Raw genomic sequence first — 19243 nt, forward strand, 5'->3', positions numbered from 1 at the left:
TGAAAAAACAAACAATCAAGAATTGTTATTTACCATAATGAAAAGAGATTAAAACAGGTAGTTTTACAGTACAATGATGGGAGATTTTGCCTTAGGCCAAAATGGAGTTATAATCTGCATTCTCTTTGCTGCCCTAGCTATTATTAAATACCAAACAGAAATAATGAAGCAATTCTCTTAAGCTATGCACAACATATATGAACTGATAGCTGGATCTGTATCTGTACAAATTTTCTAGGCATTTCATTGTGTTGCGAGAATATGCTTAAGACCCTTGCCAGAAGCATCCCCGAAACCTATGTTTTCACTTGCATGATAGAGCTTATCTCATTAAATCCAAGAATACAAAGCCATTCCAAAGGCTGTGGAGAAGCATGGATGGCAATAGATTCCTCGTTCGTGCGAAAACAACACCCATCACCATTCCTAGGAAAATAAGTGGTAGCATTCTCTGTACGTTAAAATGTGCCAGTGCAAAGGCAACTGAACTCACCAGTATAGCACACCATACAGGCATGTATTTGGTCAACGAAGGAAGAAGGAAACCACGGAAAATTATCTCTTCCCATATCGGAGCACAGACTGAAACTACAATTGCGTATAGTGCCATGGCTACTGGATCCCTTGCTAAGATTGACTGCTCAACGCTTGAAAGTGTTACAGGTGCAGAGGGAATAACAGGCAGCAAGTTGAGGTTGAATTGCGATAATCTGTTGATGATGGGAAACATGAGGCATCCTAGCGCAACATCGAAAACCCACTTTCCTCTCAAGCTGAATTTAAACCAATCTGATGGAAGGGGATGAAACTGAGACAGACAGCGGTGAAGTATTGCCATCCCCGTAAGGCCCTCACTTACATCTGTCACAAGGCTGAACAAGGCTTGTCCCCTGAATGTTAGAGAATCCTTGCTCAACCCTGCCATGTGAGCAGCAAAAGGAATTATCCAAGACCCCATGAACCAGAATGCTGCTACCCAGAGAAGCATAACCTGTGTGAGCACAGAAAATAGGGATTAACATTCACTACATGTCATTTCGGCAGTTCCCCGTAGGCAACTTTACCCCATATGATGTTCGTGGTCACATTTCATGGACTTACGTGCTTATTTCTGTATAAATCATTGAAAAACAAGCTTAACATCTATAAAAGCTAAGAACGCAGTTGCATATGGCAAATATGTTACAACCAAATATGAAGTAAAACAAACTAACCTTCAGAATGGTCTCTGCGGTCCATGGTACAGTCCACCTGCTGCCAACTGCCCTTAAAACTGCATCTGCAGCCTGCATCATAACCAACCAATTTCATAATTTTCCCTATAAAAATAAAATGAAAGAAGGGAAAATAAAATGTAAAGAGATTAGCAAACATGTAGAAATTCCAAATAATCACAATTCTGCACTACACTTGGATTCTATATCCCTTGAACCTATAAAATTCTCTGTATTAATAAGCTATTTTGATTTTCAAACAAGACATTGAAAAAATAAAATAAAAACAAACATCTTAAACCCAATTTAATAAATTATTTGATATGGCTGATAAGGCCTCAGCTTAATGGCAAGGAGAATAATACCCTAGGAGCTTTGAGGCTCCATGTTCACGTCCCACCATTTGTGGGTTTAGTATTGATATTGGTTGTCATAATGGTTTTTGACTCTGCAAGATAAATTTTGAAAAACAATGGATGGAGTTGCCACCAATCTTTTATTATTCTTTTAGGTTTGATTGATGTGTTCTTGGGTATAGGTAGCGACGTAGCGTTTTAGAGTGCTATTATTTTGGACTGATGGTGGAGGTGAGCAAAGGGTTTAGAGTTGTGTTGATGATATAGCTAGTCTTGGATTGACAGACGGGTTGTTAGGACAGAGAAAAGGAAGATGGTTGCCGTGGGGTTCAGCTAGCTTGTTGGTTTCATTGGTGGGAATCGGGTTTAGTGAGGGGTTGTAAAGGGACAGTTTTATGTGGCTTGGTGATGGTGAGCCGTGGCCTGGGTTGACTATTCAACTTTAATTTGGGTTATAGAGAAGCAAGAGCTTCAATTATGGTGGGACTGTGATGAATTTAGGTGGCTGTGGGGGGATGAGTTTAAAGGTTTAGGTTGTTTCGATTATGAAATCTGTTTTGGTAAGGGAAGCATTAGTGTTGTCCAAATATATTGTGGTTTGTTAGTTTGATAGTTTATTTAGTTATTCAATGATATATGGATGAAATAATTGATATAGTTTCAATAGTGAGCTTAGACACTAAATGGGTTATAGACGAATCATTAACTCAAAAATACTAAATACAACTACATGAACCAAACCTACTCTACCAGTTCCATGATCTGAAACCACCTAGTTCATATGCCAAGAGACAGATGATTCAGTTGAATAGCCCACAACTAATTCTCACGAGTTGCCGGTAAGTTCACCTAGGACACATGATCAACGCCTAAATTGTCCCACAAATATTATACCAGACTGAACCATCAGCTGACAAATTCATCGTCCAGCGTATAAAGAAACTGGCATAACAGATTCATTGATCCAGTAATGGCTGGTAGTGGATGTACGGATTAAATTGAATGCAATATTGATTGCACACATAAACAAATAAACATAGAATCGAGTTAAAATAACGCATTACCTCCGGAAGAGTTGATTTCCAATCTCTTTTGTGAGGGCTAGACTTATCAACCTCGGGCTGTACTGTTTCCTCAGGCAGAAAATGATCAATATATTCGGATTTCGGATTTTCTGGGGAGAACCCATCATACCTAAAGCATGAAAATTTCCACTTCTGCAAATCAAAGCCAAAATAAAACAAAACCAGAAACTGATTTTACAACAATGGTATAAAACTATAGATAGTAAACCAAAAAAAAAAAAAAAGAAAAAAGGAAAGAGATTTTCAATTGAAAATTTGAAACCTTAAAACTCCACCAACTAAAGCTACTAACTTTCAGGGTTTACATCAAATTCCCTGCTACATAATTTACTCTTTAACTGTTTCCTCCATTTTCTCAGCAACCAAACATAGTGAAACTTACCATAATTCAGCTTCAGGGTAAAAACTAGCCAATTAAACAAAATTTTCATTTAGGTAAAATTTAAATTAACCAAGAGAGGGTATAAAAGGGATTAAACTTTTCAACTTTATAACTTCCAATTAACTTTTTCCTTCATTTTCTCGGTAACCAAGTATAATCCACTTCAAATTTGAACTCCAGAGTCTAAAAAAACCAAAATTGAATATTAAAAATAACTTTTTCAAAACATGGAAACAAAAAAAAAAAAAACCGGAAGCTTGTGAATTTATACTTACGTTCTTTGTGAGCTTGAAATTGGATTCAAAGACCCGGGAGCTCCGGTTCAAAGAAAAGATACAGGGTCGGGTCTGAACACGAAATTTGGAGTAAGAAAGTGCAAGAACTGGGCACTGAGTGACACAGTGGAAGGAATAGGAGCTTAACATGAGGACCTAATATCAAGAACTATAATAACTTACATAAAAAAAATCATAAATTTTACAAATAATAAGGGAACAATGATTAAAAAAAAAACCCCTTTTATTTTGTGAATTTGGGTTTTGAGTTTATGGGGGGTGAGGGAAGCTGCTTTCCAGTTTCGTTGCAGTGATATTTTTTGGAAACGAGGATTACATTTTCTTATTGCTAAGTTCCCGGAAATGATATTTTTTTTCTTCTCAAAAACATGAATTTTTTAGTTTAAATTCTGTTATTAGTCCCTATACTTTACGAAAGTTGTAGATTTAGTCAATTTTATTCCTGACTCAAATAGTAGCAATTAAATTTGTTGGATTAAATTCAATTATTAGTCTTGTAGTATGAGTACAATTGTAGATTTAGTCAATATTCTCCAATTGAGTCATTCTAAATCTTTATACTTTTTAAATTTTGAAATTTCAATCTTGATTAAAATGTCATTAATTAAATTTTTATTGGGTAATATGTAGAAATACAAGCTGAGATGGTATTACACATATGATAATATATTTGCCACAACAGATTTTAGAAATAATAGAACTTAATGAATTTAACAGTCACATTTTGGTGAATACTAAAATTTTAAAATTTGAGAAGCATAGAGACCAAAAAGGACCAAATTAAAGTATAAGGATTAAATCCACAACTTTTATTACCAGAAAAATTTTAACATTTGTTGCAGATAACCAGGTTGTTTTTTTTGCTTAATATAATATTTGGTACTTTAACTTAATATTTTTTTCTAAGTTGGTACTTAATTTTTTTGGTCCAATTTGATACATGAATTTGACACTTTTTCGTAATTTGGCACCTAAGCTTTTTTTTTGCCTAAATTAGTACTTGAACTTGATATTTTTTTTTAATTTGGTATCTAAGCTTTTTTTAGTCCAATTTAATACCTAAACTTGTCAAATGTTACCAATTTACCCCAAACACTAATTGTGATATTTTTTTTAAGGAGATAAAAATAGCTAATGTATTATCAGCATGTGACAGATAACATGAAACTTAATGACAAAAATGATACTAATCCTTGCAAATTTTGTACTTTGAGTTATGCTTAACAAAGAAGAAAATAAGAGTTTTAAAAAACCAAAATAAAAAAATTCATTATGTTAAATTAAAATAAATTTATGAAATTACATTAAAAGTAATTAAACATTTAAAATACGAAAAATAAATCTAATGTCATCTATCATATATCAGTCATATATTGATTGTTTTTGCTTTATAAAAGTAAAATATATAACATTTGACAAGTTTAAGTATCAAATTAAACAAAAAAATATAAGAAAATTTATCAAGTTAAGATACCAAATTAGATCCAAAAGAATTTAAAAACGTTATATTAAACTTTTTTTTTATAAGAATAATCAAGTTGTTTAATAAATAATAAATTTAAATATTTATATTTTAAAAATCTTGGTAGGCAATAGAGACCGTTTTGCACATGTAATTTATTCTATAGTTTTTATCGGAATAAGCTAACAATATTTTATCTTTATTTTGAAAAAGGAAATTAATAATAGATTTATTCAGTTTTATTAAACACGTGTTTCTTACTATTTTAATTAAAAGTTATATAAAAATAAAAAATATCATCATAAAAATAAATATATATTTAAAAGATATTTAAATATAAAAATGAAATTTATTACATCAAAGAATCAAAGATACGGCCAGGTGGGAAAATCTAACCTTTCGGCTCTTCCTAAGACACAAAAAAAGATGAAAGAAATTTAGCATTTTAAAAAAAAGAAGTTATAGATTCCAACACTTCAAAGATTAAATATTTACATTAAATTCAAATTGTACGTATGAACGTTAAATCCAACACATTTAAACCCACTCATTATTTTTTATAAAACAAATATGTTATTTTTATTTAATATTTAGCAATTATATGTGTTTTTCTATAATATTATATAGAAAGAATGAAGAACATGCATACAATTGAAGAAACAAAAATAATTCCCTATAATTTTGTTTTAAGAAGATATTGCAAAAAGAATTTGTAGACACAGCTAAAACTTCCTCAACATCTCTTATTGGAAACTAAAAAAAGAAACAATTATTTGAGAAGAAAGTAGTAGTTCTACAGATAATAGTTCATGCCAACCTCAATCAAACATGTCTGAGGAATGTTGAGAACCACGGCAGGTGCCCTGCAGTTTTTACGTAAGAATAAATAGGCCACATGGATCATAAATCTCTTCAAGCATGGTGCATTCATTTTTGCTTTTATATGAGAGTGTCCTAATACGTATGCCACCCCAGATTGCTTAGCTTCTACAAGCTCCAACAGCTCATCCTTCACGTTCGGGTCCCTGTAATTCATGTCTGGTTGCAGCTTGAATCGGACACGCCGCCTTAGGGTGGATCCAGGTGATTCCATCTCGTATGTGGATTGGAGGTACTGTAATATGTGTGACTTGCTGCTATTCAAAATGGTAGGAGGCATTGAACTGCTAGCTTCTCCATTTCGTTCGAGTTCGGATATTTCTAACCTTTTGCCGAATTTTTCGGATGTCCTTACAACAGCCATTCGTCCGTCGACAGATCCTTCGAGTGTGCCAGAGCCTTCAGCTTCTAGTTGGATAAACTCTGCTATGCTCATGATAAGGTCGTTCTCAAAATCATCTTCGTTCTTTTGCACGTCTTTGTAACCATTTCGAACAATGCAGCGGTACATTCGGAAAGATTTGGGACCAATACGACCTATGAGGTACCGTTCTTTTTGAGGGACATATGGTACAAGAACAGTCTTCTCACAGACAAAGACAGCCACTTGATAAAATGTCGGTAGATTGGTTAAAAAACGGGTAAATGTGGCCGGAACTCCGCTAACCAATGCAGTGAAAATAAGGCCTATCCCTGGGACTCGGACAATTCCGAGACTAGGACCCAGTGTCAGGATTTGTTTCATGGGTACTTTGTTGTGAAAATCATATAAATACTTTTTCCTAGAACCATAATGCCAGACGAACATGATGAGCATGAAGATCACAGAGAGAACAAGAGGAACCCATCCGCCTTTAGAGATTCTTATAAAAGACGACGATAGGAAGATTATCTCGATTGACCCAAAGAAGAGGGCAAATAGTAGAGCAAGCACAAGACTCTGACCCCACACGAAATTAATTATCAATGCTGTCAACCATGTTGTCACAAACATTGCAGACATGTAGGTGAGTCCTGCAATTAAGATTGCAATCATATTCTCAGAAAAGAACGATAACGAGGAAAGACATTATCTATGAATTGAAAGCATTCAATCTCACCCCTTCAAAGCAAAATGATATAGCTTTACAACTTTCACTTTGTCTTCGTAAACTAATATTCGATAGATCTAACTAATACAAAAAGCATAGTAAATTGCTTATCAAAAGGCAAAAGACAAGAAGAAAAAACATTATAAACTATGGTTTCCCACCATTTCTAAAACAAATACGAAGAACATACACCATGCATCGGTATGAATTTTTTGCCAGGATAAATGATTACTATTTTTAAGGCAAATATAATCAGTTGAAGCAGAACAGACGCGTCGCATTTTAATCCAATATTTGAGAGTATACTTTAAAATGAAAACAACTTACCATAAGCATTTCCCAAATGATTAATGTCTCTAAACCCAACTGTGACTGCCAGACAGAGAACCAGAAGGACCCAGTTGATCTCTGGAATGTATATCTGACCACGGAACCATTTCGATTTATGTACAACTTTGACACGAGGGAAACATCCTATGGCATAGGATTGTTTGACGATAGAGAATGTGGCAGAGATTACAGACTGGCTAGCGACGATTGCAGCCAAAGTTGCCATCACAAGAACTGGCCAAAACAAAGAATCTACAAACATGGAAAGAATATTCTGTAAAAATAATAACGAAATAAATTTTTAAGTGACTCTAGGAGAAGGATATACATCTTTCTTGTTTAATAGTGATCAAATACAAGAATTGGAGTGGCTGACAGTCCATAAATTATAGTAGAATTGTACGGTTACAACTTACAAGTCCTATCGGAAGGATATTGATGAGATGGTGTAAGCATTATATATACACATAAAAGAAATGTTTTGGTCTTTTGGATTGTGCTTAGAATTTCATAAAGTATAAATGCTATGGAAACCTTTATGCATATTGCAAATAGAAACCTTATAGCCCCAATTTAGAAGAGTAGAATGTAGAAGCTTACCTGGAATAGAAGCATAGAAGCTTGTGGATACTGCAGCAAAATTCTTCGAAAGAAAAGCAGCCTGCCCCATGTATTGAAGCACTAGACAAGGGTAAATTATGCAGAAAAAAGATAACTGCATACAGAAACAAGCTTTCAGAGTTTTTCTTGGACAACATATCGAATTATATGAAAAAGAAGCTGCAAGCCAACTAGAGATGCTTATAGAAAACCGATCAGAACTCTTAACCTTGCATCAATAATAAAATGAACATTTCAACAAACTCAAAAAGCTTAGGTAGAGTCAAGAACTGCAAGACTAAGGATGAATTACAACATAATGCCCACCAATCTGCTCAGTTGGTTAAAAAATGAACAGATAAACAGTGTTCTAGTTATGCTTTTATGAAAAAAGACTTCCTTTCTTTCCATAATGGGCCAAAGCCTGAATAAAATTTTTCCTCAAGAGCCCTTATTTCTTAATTATGCCAGCAAGAAGCACTAAATGCATTAAGTTCTCTTTGATAGTTGGTCTACATACCCTTATTGATGCAGCTGTGTACTGGCCAAGGTCAGCAAACATAGCTTCAGCTCCTGCAGTTGACAAGAAAGGCAGGCATGAATCTAGAAAACAAAGGTACTGTCAATTTAACTTCTATTGAATCCCAGATCTCGAGTTTACCAGTGACACACAAAAGAACTCCTCCAATAGAAATCCAACCATCATATCTAGTGTCCCTAAAGAATGTGTAGATATAATAAGGAGAAAGGGCCTTGTAAACTCTTGGATTCCACTTAAGGATATTGTAAACACCAATAGCCGCAATGGACAATGACCATAAAATCACAATGGGGGCAAACATGAAGGCCACTCTATAGGTGCCACGGTGTTGCAAAACAAAGAGGCCAACCAACAAAATACAGGCTATGATAAGCACCACACCTGTGTATAGACAAAATTGTTAGCAGCTTAAATGGAAAAATATGCATACAAACAGGTTAAAAAATCAATATTATTTTCCAGAGAGCTGTACTTACCATAATGCAGTTCGCTTGATCGAACTTTGACCCCTTCAATGGCCGAACGAACTGAAAATTGCAAGTAATAACGATTAGCACTGAAATTAAGCAATGATGATGACTAGCACTAGGAAAAGTTATAACAGGAAAACAAAAGCACATACTGGAAATTGCCGGCGTGAGAAAGCCAACACAAATAAGCAGGCAAGTACCAAACAAAACTAGAAGAAGCAAAGCAGTTTTTGCCTTTTTATGCCTCTCAGCAAACCTTTTGACTGTCAGAGACTGCGGATTTCTGTACGAGTAACGGGGATTGTGATACGTAGAAAGCTCTTCATCTGCTGTTTGATGATTGGGAAGCAGAGAAAACTTGGCGTGCCTACAAAGGAGCGAATACAAAGCAAAAATTCCTCCTGAAAATGAGCCCGGAAGGTTTAGCACTAATCAACTACAGAAAACTCATAACATTGTAAATATATGATAAAAAAAGTCAAGCCTTACCTTCACCATTATCATCGGCATTTAACAAAATAATGACATGTTTGAACAAGGAAAGAAGTGTCAAAGTCCAAAAAATCAAAGATAGGGCCCCAAAGATGACATCTTCAGATTGATAATTACTCAAATTCCCAGAGAATGTGCTTTTAAAGACATAAAGTGGTGAAATACTTAGGTCACCAAAGAGTACACCAAAACTCTGATAAGCTAAGATTAGCACACCTTTGCATTGATAGCTTCTGTCAACCTGCTTTCAAGACAAAAAAAAAAAAAAACAGATTTGCATGAAATATTTTATGGGGTTGTTCATTAATTATCACAAGATCAACTTCCATTAGATCATCAATCAAAAACATTCATTAAAAATGAAAAAAATCCGACACCGACTTCATAACCTTTCATTTGCTACAGTAGATCACAGTTGATCGCTTAAATTGAAAGGCAACAACTTTCCACATTGTTCAAAACGAAATCAACATAGAAATCACAACAAACACATAAATGGGTTCTTCATAATAAAGCCTAAATTGGGTTTTTTTTCTCTTAAATTTTTTTCTCGAGAAACAAGCAAAAAAATTGGGACTTTATAAACTTACCATAATTTGCCGTGTGGATTCTCGTGTTCTTTGTTTAAAACCCCTAAAAGAAAGTCGAAAGCGAAGGGGAAGAAGATGCGTTTTCTAATTAATCAAAGTCCCTATTTTTCCTTTCTTCGTTTGAGTTTTCATAATTAAACCGAGACTGCACTTAAAAGCTGGAAATCCCAGACAGAAAATGACCAAAAACATAAAAATAAGAACTTTATTCAGATTGACCCAAAAAAATTTTTTTTTTTCCATATAGTCAGCTTTATATATATACCACTAGATTGGCCAATGTATTTTTCTATATAATACCTTAAAAAAATAATTATCCTTATTTAAATAGAAAAGAATTTCATGGCTGTGGGACTGTGCATCTCCAATAATTAATCAAAGACCGGACAAGAGTGATTAAATTTGAAAAATGAGAAATATTGATGCCTAGATTAAGACATAGTTTATCTTAAAAAATATTATTTCATATCATAATTATGGACATGATAAGATTAAATTAAAACATATAACAGAAAACAGAAAATACGATATAATATATACAAATTAAGATATGTAGGTGTTAAATTAATATAATTTAAATTATCATAATAAAATGTATATATATATACCACTTTATAATATATAAAAAGTAAGACAAATTCTAATATTAACTATTTTAGACAACTTTGGTCCTAGTTATTCACAATCTATTAACATTATTTTATATTTATATATTATAGATAGCATATGTGGAATTATATTTAACTTTTTAAGTAAAATATGCTATAAATCAATATATTATTTATAAATTTAAAATTTGAAATTTAATTTTTATATATTTTTTTAAGAATTTAATTCCTCTAATTTTAAAATATTAAAATTTAAATCAAATTATTAATATTTTCAATTTTTTATTAAATTTGTTAGTGTAATTAAACAAATGGCAATATGAATTTAACAAAAAAATTTTAATTGTATTAGTAATTAAACTTGAATTTTTAAATCCGAAAAGTAAGGATAAAATTCTTTGAAACAAAAGTAAAGAAAATTAATTCCAAAAAATACAAAAAAGTACATGTACTCAAAGCATTTTTTTTATATGTACCACTCTTGAAAGATTATATTCACTTAAGCACACACATACTCACATCCTTTCACATATTGCAACACCGATACCAATTGAACTAAAATTCAATCGACTTTTAAATTTACTTTTTAAATACATACAATTGAATTAAAATAAAATTCGTTATAAAATTGAACCAAAATCAAAATTCCATACATATAATTTCACCAAACCAAAATTAATATATCACAAAGCAGGCTTGTGTTTGAAATTTATCCCTTCCAGAAATAAAGCCATGTTCTCTGCCGTCTACTTTGGGCATGGGGGTGGATTTGTTTGAACAAAAGCAAGGCGAAACCCTTGTTCTGTATAAAACTAACATCCGAGAAACATATTAAATTAACTGGTTGAAACTTTAGCATCTGCAAGAGTTCATTCAGTTCCTAGCCACGAGCTGATTTGCCCGACCCGGAAAGGATTTGCAGCAGCAGTTTTCTGGAAGCGTCGAGTCAAGTAGCCAAACTTCAGTGGTATAATCGTGGTCTAGCAATGGCGCAATGCACAAGTAAGCACAAAACTCAACAACGTGTCCAAGGAAAGTTTGAAGTTCGTTTTTAGTTTCGGGACTCCAGCATTCTACCAACAAATCAGTTGAACCTCGATATAGAAAAGTTCTCTTGCAGTTTGAGGGCAATCTAGTCTATTTCGATAGCAAAGGCAGGACTAGACAAACCATTAATGATTTTGAAACCCGAGGACTACCTAATGATCCCAAGCATGGAAACCAAAAAGGGACGAGATTGTGGTCATAACAAAACCATACAAATTAACACACCAGTTGAGACATGAATTAGAAGCCAGCAGACGTGAAAGCTTTGCATTTAGCTTACTTGCGACGTCGACTACCAACCAACTCTGGATTGCCTTTTCTCATCATGGCAACGAACTCATCGTAGTTAATTCTCCCATCCTGTGGGACAAACATGGCATCTTAAGAATAGCATGTTAAGATATAAGAACAGATACTTGTCTTCTAGAAAGGAAGAAGTATACCCTGTCAGTGTCAACTTCTGCAATTATCTCTTTTATTGTTTTCTCGTCACCCATATTATACTTCCTAAGGGCCTGCTCTAGCTCTTCCATTGTAATAAACCTAAATTCGAGTAGCAAATAAACACATTCAGTTATTACATGGGCAGATATGATTAAGGAATGAAAATTACACGAAAATGGTTATGTAATATAACAGATGGTAAGACAGATTACCCGCTATTGTTCTCGTCAAAGTATTGAAAGGCAGTATACAAGTGGTCTTCTCTTTCTGTCCTATTCATGTGCATGGTAGCTGTTATAAACTCGATGTAATCAATTGCTCCATTTCCATCAAAGTCAGCCTGGGAAATTAATAAAAGGTTATATACCATAACGAAGTTCTGAAGAATGTTTTGCACAAGATAATCATCTATGCTTTTTCCGGTTATTGTCAAATTCTTATTATTCAAGTAATAGCACATTTAATGAACAATACCATGCTTGGATGCTGAAATGGAGTGTTGCAATGCATAAAATGACATGTTGAGCATACTTTTTAATCACATATTAGCTTACTGTCAGATATCTAAGCCAGCCACTAGAGTGTAGTGACCAGTTCTACAAGGAAAGCAATGTTGTCCCGTCGAGATAATAATTGTGCATAGTTAGATTGGAGTTTCAAGTAAATTGTTTAAAAGCATAGTGATTAACTGATTATCAAGCCGGATATTTATAAAAGAACCAAGACATACCGCTTCCATTAACTGTCTCACTTCAGACTCGGAAAGCTTAGTACCAAGTTTAGGAAGTCCCGTTTTTAACTCCTCGAAGCAGATTGTTCCACTATTGTCGGTGTCCATGGATTTGAACATCTCCTTCAAACCAATAATTTCTTCTTCAGATAGATTCTCAGCAATTACCTGAAAGGAGAGAAAGAAAAAGAAAATAACTAATAATGATGGATGTTAGGATCGTCCCGATTAAACAACAAACAAGTAAAAATAGCAGAAGAAATTGAGAAGATGAACACACAAATTTAACGTGGAAAAATCCCTTCAAAAAGGATAAAAAAACCACGGGCAAAAATAATTTTACTATAATGGCAAAAGAATGAAGAGTACAAAAGATGGAGATAAAACTAAACCCTAAAAACCCGAAAAAAAAACCCTCAAAACGTAAACACAAAATTCTCTAAATGTGTTATGAGTTCTAATCTAATGGGCATTATTTCTAAGATTATAAAAAAACCTATTTATAGGTTAAATTAGTAAGTCAAATAAACTATACTAATAAATGCTAAATATATTATACTAATAAATACTAAATCTTCTAGAAAAAAAATATATTTTTGTTTAACTTGACTTGCAAGCAATCTCTTAGAATTTGGGTCACACAACTCTAACAATCTCCACCTTGACACGAATTCTTTCAACGCCATCTTTGCCAAAACCCGCCATGGGCCTATCTTGAACTATGCAGGGAATTAACTGAGTCGAATCTATGCTTAGAAGCTGGAAGACTTCTAGCCTTCAACTTGTGCACTGCCAAATCAAAACTAACCCGGGTCTGATTTTCACGAACACAGTGCCTTAACTTTTCAAAATCTGCATCCAAAAGAGAACCTCTCTTCAACGAAATGGTCATACATTTTTCTCGTCTATGACCAAGTTGCTTTCGCTTCAAACGAGTTGACTTTAACTCCGTAATGGACGAGGGACGTCCGATTTCACCGGTCACTGTAGAACCTTCTAGAATATAAAGACTGCCAGTTCTTTTACCTTTTAACAAAACGAGAGCTCCACGAGATACTTTAATGTCGCTCGACTCGATGTTGATTCTACATCCTTTCAAGTCTAAAATACTCAAGGAGATGAGATTCTTTCGTAAATCAGGTACATACCTGACATTTGAGAGTGTCCTAATCGTCCCATCGTGTATCCTAATTTTAACAGTACCAATATCGATTATCTTACTAGATGAATCGTTTCCCATGTGTACAACTTCACCTTCAACTGAACTGTATGTGGAGAACTATTCTCTATTGGGACACGTGGAAAGAACATCCTGAATCTAGGACCCACTCAGACGTAAACTTGGAGTTATCGCTCGTTGACACTAACAAGAAATCATCACCACCTTCATCGACCAAATTAGCACCAACTACATCTTCCTCGTTACTCTCCGCAGCTCTTTTATTTCGCAGTTTATAACAATCTGTTTCGACGTGACCTAACTTTTTACAATAGTGACACATTTTGTCACGTTTCTTTGATGCTACCAAAACGGAAGCTTGCCTATCTGTTTTGCTATTCAAACCAAACTCATTGTCGAGTTTGTCTCTACTCAACAAATGACCCTTCACATCTTCAAACGAGAGTTTGTCTCTGCTATAAATCAAGGTCTCCCTAAAAGACTTGTATGAAGAGGGTAAAGAGGACAATAATAGCATAGTTTGATCTTCATCGTCAATATGAACCTCAACCTTCTTTAAATCATTTAAAACAGTAATGAATTGACTGATGTGATCTCTAAGAATCTCATTTTCGTTCATGCGAAACGTAAATAGACGTTTCAACACTAAACGGTTAGCCAAAGACTTAGTTGCATAAAGAGTTTCTAACCTTTTCCATAAGACGAATGAGGTCTTCTCCATCAATACCTCCTGCAATATTATATTTGCGAGGCACAACTGAATTGCAGACAAGGCCTTTTCATCAAGCTCTTCCCATTCTGTTTGATTTAGATTTTCAGGCTTTTTCCCTGTAACAACCTTTTTCAAGCCGTTTTAAACGAGAATTGCTATCATCCAAACTTGCCACAGATTGAAATTTGTCTCACCATCGAACTTCTCAATTTCAATCATTGTCGCTGCCATCTCTGAACGGGCTAATTTATGAAAATTAAACTAGCTCTGATACCACTTGTTAAGATCGTTCCGATTAAGCAACAAACAAGTAAAAATAGCAGAAGAAATTGAGAAGATGAACACACAAATTTAACGTAGAAAAACCCCTCCAAAGAGGATAAAAAAATCACGAGCAAAAATAATTTTACTATAATGGCAAAAGAATGAAGAGTACAAAAGATGGAGATAAAACTAAACCCCGAAAACCCGAAAAACAAAGAACCCTCAAAACGTAAATACAAAATTCTCTGAATGTATTATGAGTTCTAATCTAATGAGTATTATTTTTAAAATTGTAAAAGAGCCTATTTATAGGCTAAATTAGTAAGTCAAATAAACTATACTAATAAATGCTTAATATATTATACTAATAAATACTAAATCTTCTAAAAAGAAAATATATTTTTGTTTAACTTGACTTGCAAGCAATCTCTTAAAATTTAGGTCACACAACTCTAACAATGGATAATGATGATGCCAAGGCCCCCTAAATCTTACATATACTTGACTAGAAGACCGATCTTTCAAATTTAGCACAAACAAAATGCACTTGGGCAATAAGGTCAACCAAAGAACAATGTTTCAGAAAAGAGGCATATCACATTAACACAGCCATCTTTAGCTTTGTTCTATTGAAGATGGATCTTTTAAAACAATTTCCCTCTTTTTCACATTTATGAAGTTTTGGAGCTCGAAAGACTAATATTTCATAATGGTGACGAAGAGAGCATTTTACCTTTAAAGCAACCTTTTTGAGTTTGTTCATTGCGCTGAATTGCTTCATTCTAGTTAAAACAGCAATATCAAGAGGCTTATCAGATGCATCACCATCTTCACGCATCCATTGATGATCTGTGTGCAATTTGTAAATGAAGCTTCATTCTCTTTTAAAGAACTACCAAGAAACTTGAAGGAAAACTAAGATTCGAAATATGAATTTGGCAGGCAACTTGATAGTATTCAACTTTCAAGTCCAAGGCTTTTAACTTGCAAGAAACCATAATGAGTTCATAGGTCCTTGAAATTCAATTAAAAAAATGACAGAAAAGGAAAAACTTACTTAAGACTTCAGATGCTGAAAGTCGTTCTTTAGGATCATCCCGTAGCATCTTCCTCACAAGATCTTTGGCACTGCTGGAAATGGAAGGCCATGGATCAGACGAGAAATCAATATTTCCCCGAAGAATAGAATCAAAGATACTCTGCTCAGTTTCTGCATGCAAAATCAAAAGCGGAGTTGTCAGATGTCTCACTCATCCACCACTTAGCAGAGCTCATTACCAATCAGCTCTTAATTAATATATTATATATACACTCAACTGGATATCATCGAGATTTAAAACTACAAAGTTTCCAACACCTATAAAAGGAATATGGCTGTAGTACATTAAAATGAAGATTTTATAATTAAGTACCTCCATAGAATGGTGGTACCCCACTAAGAAGAACGTAAAGAGTCACCCCAGCACTCCAAATATCAGCTTCAGGTCCATAGCGCCGGCGCAATACTTCTGGAGCAACATAATAAGCACTTCCAACAAGGTCCTTAAAAACATCTCCTGCATCAGTAGAGAAGCTTTCTAGTTGATACCCATCATTCGATAATAAGGTGAGGAACTACCTTACTCTGTTAGATGAACTGTGGCTAAAACATGAGAATTCAACATAAACTTTAAGTAGTAGCACTTTGTGCCTAGAAACATCCAAGATCAATAAAGATCTTCGATATGAAGTTTCCATCCCTATGCATCCTTACTCAATCGAGAGCCCACAAAATAGCTCACCTGGCTTGAAAAACACAGAGAGCCCGAAATCAGTAGGTTTCAACGGAGAATCCTCATCCTTATTCAAGAACAAGAAATTCTCAGGCTTCAAATCCCTATGCATTACCCCCATGGAATGACAATTATGCAGCATCATCACTATCTGCCTACACAAGTTAGCTGCTTTCCTCTCTGAAAAATGACCTTTAGCTATAATCCGATTAAATAACTCCCCTCCAGCACACAGTTCCATAATCAAATTCACTGATTGGTGATCCTCATAAGCCCCTTTCAGCTCCACAATATTCCTTTCAAAACCCATTTACTAAGACTTTTTTTTTATGTTGCAAAATAAAAAATGAAAAGCTATAAAGTTTTTTATTAGGGGAAGAAACCTGTGGCCGGTGAGGTGGTACATAATTTGTACTTCTCGGCGGACATCTTCGATATCTCACGGTTGATAAGCTTACGCTTGGGGATAGATTTACAAGCGAACTGCTGCTTGGTTTTTTTGTGAGTTACCAAGTAGGTAATACCAAACTGCCCACGGCCGAGCTCACCGCTGAAGACGTAAGTTGAACGGACGTCTTCCATGGGACGGCCGAGGACACGACCGACGGCAGGTGAAGGATGGTGGTGGTGGGTTGAAGATTGTTGAGGTCTTGGCGGTGGTGGGGCAGGTTGGATGTTGATGCCACCATCGAGGAGACCAACGCCGGAGTCGGATAGTGGTTGGAACTGGTTACCGGTGGACGGAAGACCATTGCAGTTACCCATAGTTTAAAAGAATAAATAACGGGAAACTCCGTTCCGTTTTCTAGGTCGAATGGGAGTCAAGGGAGTTGTTAAAAGGAAGACAGAAGGGACGGGACGTGTTTTATTTGTTTATCCGAAACTGAGCAGTCTTTTTAGGAAAAATTACAAAAACAATCACTTATGAATAACTTAAATTACATTTTGATGATCGATTTAGGATTTTATTATGGTTTGTAGTTTCTCACATTTATTACATAAAGTTCATTTAGGGTTTTATTATTTATTTTTTGCATATAGTTTGATGAAATAGATTTAATGTAATAATTCAAGGCAATCCTATATAGTTTCCCCTTAGCTTATAATCTCTTACTCTATCAATAAATGAGCTTAATATGTATCTTCAATTTTAAAATTATTTTGGGTAAATTCACCAACAGTCACTTAACTTTAGGGTAGCTGACAAAACAGTCATCTAAGTTTCATTTCAATCATTCAAATTTGGAAAAATAACAAAACAGTCCTTTTAACCATTTTCCGTTACAGACATAACGAAAAAGTAACATTGCATTTAACAGTGGGCTAGCTGTCGTTTAAACAGTCCTTTTTAACCCTAAACCCATTTAAGAGAACTGGGTAGTAGAAGAGGAAGAGAAAAAAAAGAAGAATAAGCGAAGAAATAGAGAAGAAGAAGAAGAAGAAGAAGAAGAAGAAGAAAAGAAGAGAAGAAGAAGATGAGAAAATGGAAGGAGCTTCGTACCAATGATTCCCAAGGGTCAAAATCCGGGAACTCAAAGACGACTACGCTTCCACGGTACCTACGCCTCCATGGAAAACGCCCTCCGCCGCACAAGTTGAGTGCATGTGCTACACGTACGCAGTTTATGTATTGATTCTTAAGTTTTTATCTTCCGATGATAGAATGGACTTGATACCAAGGTTGAAAAGTCTAGAAAACAGATGAAGGAAAGGAAAAACAGGGCTAAGAAAGTTAGAGGTGTAAAGAAGGTAATTGGGGTGTTTATTTTTTCGACTATTTTTTCTTGACTTTATTTTGTATATTATTTGTGACTTTGCCCACATTGCAGACGAAGGCTGGAGAGGCTACCAAGAAGAAGTGAGATTCTCATAGACATGAACTAAGTTTCATGCAGCAATACAATCAAGCCCCTACTTATTTACCTTCATTTATATTATTTTCCATTGATATTCAAATGTGTAATGTTGAGTTCATTCTTCTTTTGAATATCCATTTGGATTTTTGTATTATGGACCTATTTTACCTGTTTCTATAGGATTTTAACTTGAAATGAATTTTTGGGGCTAGAAATTGAAATCTGAATCAGTACCATGTTATCTCACCTAATGCTTTGAAATTTGCATTTACCAATTATTGGTAATTTCTTTTTCTTTGAATCCTATAGTCTATTCATGTTTGATTGGAACCACTGGCTTCCATGGTGCTTGAATGCTTGGTTTTTCAAGGATGCGGGTGGCTTAGGGTTGTTCAGCAGTTACTGTTGTTGTTGTGGCTCCTGCTTTGTAGCCATTGTTTTGTTGTGGATTTGACCCTTTGGCTTTTGTCAAGCAACAAACCATTTGGATTGAAAGAAAAAGACCCGAATTCAGGAGATGATAAAAGACAAGGTTGAGGGAGAAAGAAGATGGAGAGAAATGAGAAGAATAAGAAAAAAGAACAACATAAAAAAAGAGGTTGAGGGAGAAGAAGATAAAGAGAAAGATGAAAAGAAAAAGAAGAAAGACACAGAGAATGATGAAAAATCTTTTCTTTTCTTTTTGACCCTTTGACTACTCGTCCAACGTGGCAAGTTAACTAGCCACATCAGCTAGTTAACTGGCCACGTTAGTTATCCCGTTAAGCTTGTGACAGAAAATGTTAATGGGTGACTGATTTGTCACTTTTCAATAACGTTAGTGACTGTTTTGTTATTTTTTC

General features: G+C 34.6%; 2 protein-coding genes and 1 pseudogene across 4 annotated transcripts; all 3 read right to left on the reverse strand.

Annotated features, from left to right (window-relative positions):
* Nucleotides 1-3701, reverse strand: LOC107950633 (uncharacterized). Of its 2 annotated transcripts, none has more exons than XM_016885514.2 (4): nucleotides 3313-3701; nucleotides 2635-2787; nucleotides 1215-1286; nucleotides 1-991 (listed from the first exon to the last, which is right to left on the reverse strand). In XM_016885514.2, the coding sequence occupies exons 1-4, from the start codon at nucleotides 3460-3462 to the stop codon at nucleotides 323-325; spliced, it is 1044 nt and encodes a 347-aa protein (XP_016741003.1). In that variant the 5' UTR covers nucleotides 3463-3701; the 3' UTR covers nucleotides 1-322. The 2 variants fall into 2 exon arrangements, with proteins under 2 accessions (XP_016741003.1, XP_016741004.1); XM_016885515.2 differs by having other exon boundaries at nucleotides 2635-2784; nucleotides 3313-3685.
* Nucleotides 3702-5451: 1750 nt separating this feature from the next.
* LOC107950634 (potassium transporter 3) lies at nucleotides 5452-10078 on the reverse strand. Of its 2 annotated transcripts, none has more exons than XM_016885518.2 (9): nucleotides 9789-10078; nucleotides 9196-9439; nucleotides 8859-9107; nucleotides 8713-8763; nucleotides 8357-8617; nucleotides 8216-8268; nucleotides 7696-7810; nucleotides 7093-7347; nucleotides 5452-6688 (listed from the first exon to the last, which is right to left on the reverse strand). In XM_016885518.2, the coding sequence occupies exons 1-9, from the start codon at nucleotides 9789-9791 to the stop codon at nucleotides 5589-5591; spliced, it is 2331 nt and encodes a 776-aa protein (XP_016741007.1). In that variant the 5' UTR covers nucleotides 9792-10078; the 3' UTR covers nucleotides 5452-5588. The 2 variants fall into 2 exon arrangements, with proteins under 2 accessions (XP_016741007.1, XP_016741005.1); XM_016885516.2 differs by having other exon boundaries at nucleotides 9196-9442; nucleotides 9789-10049.
* A 918-nt stretch (nucleotides 10079-10996) lies between these two features.
* Nucleotides 10997-17406, reverse strand: LOC107950635 (calcium-dependent protein kinase 3-like; annotated as a pseudogene).
* Between the last annotated feature and the right edge of the window lie 1837 nt (nucleotides 17407-19243).

The sequence above is a fragment of the Gossypium hirsutum genome, chromosome D03 (genome assembly GCF_007990345.1).
Source record: "Gossypium hirsutum isolate 1008001.06 chromosome D03, Gossypium_hirsutum_v2.1, whole genome shotgun sequence".
Classification (NCBI taxonomy): Eukaryota; Viridiplantae; Streptophyta; class Magnoliopsida; order Malvales; family Malvaceae; genus Gossypium; species Gossypium hirsutum.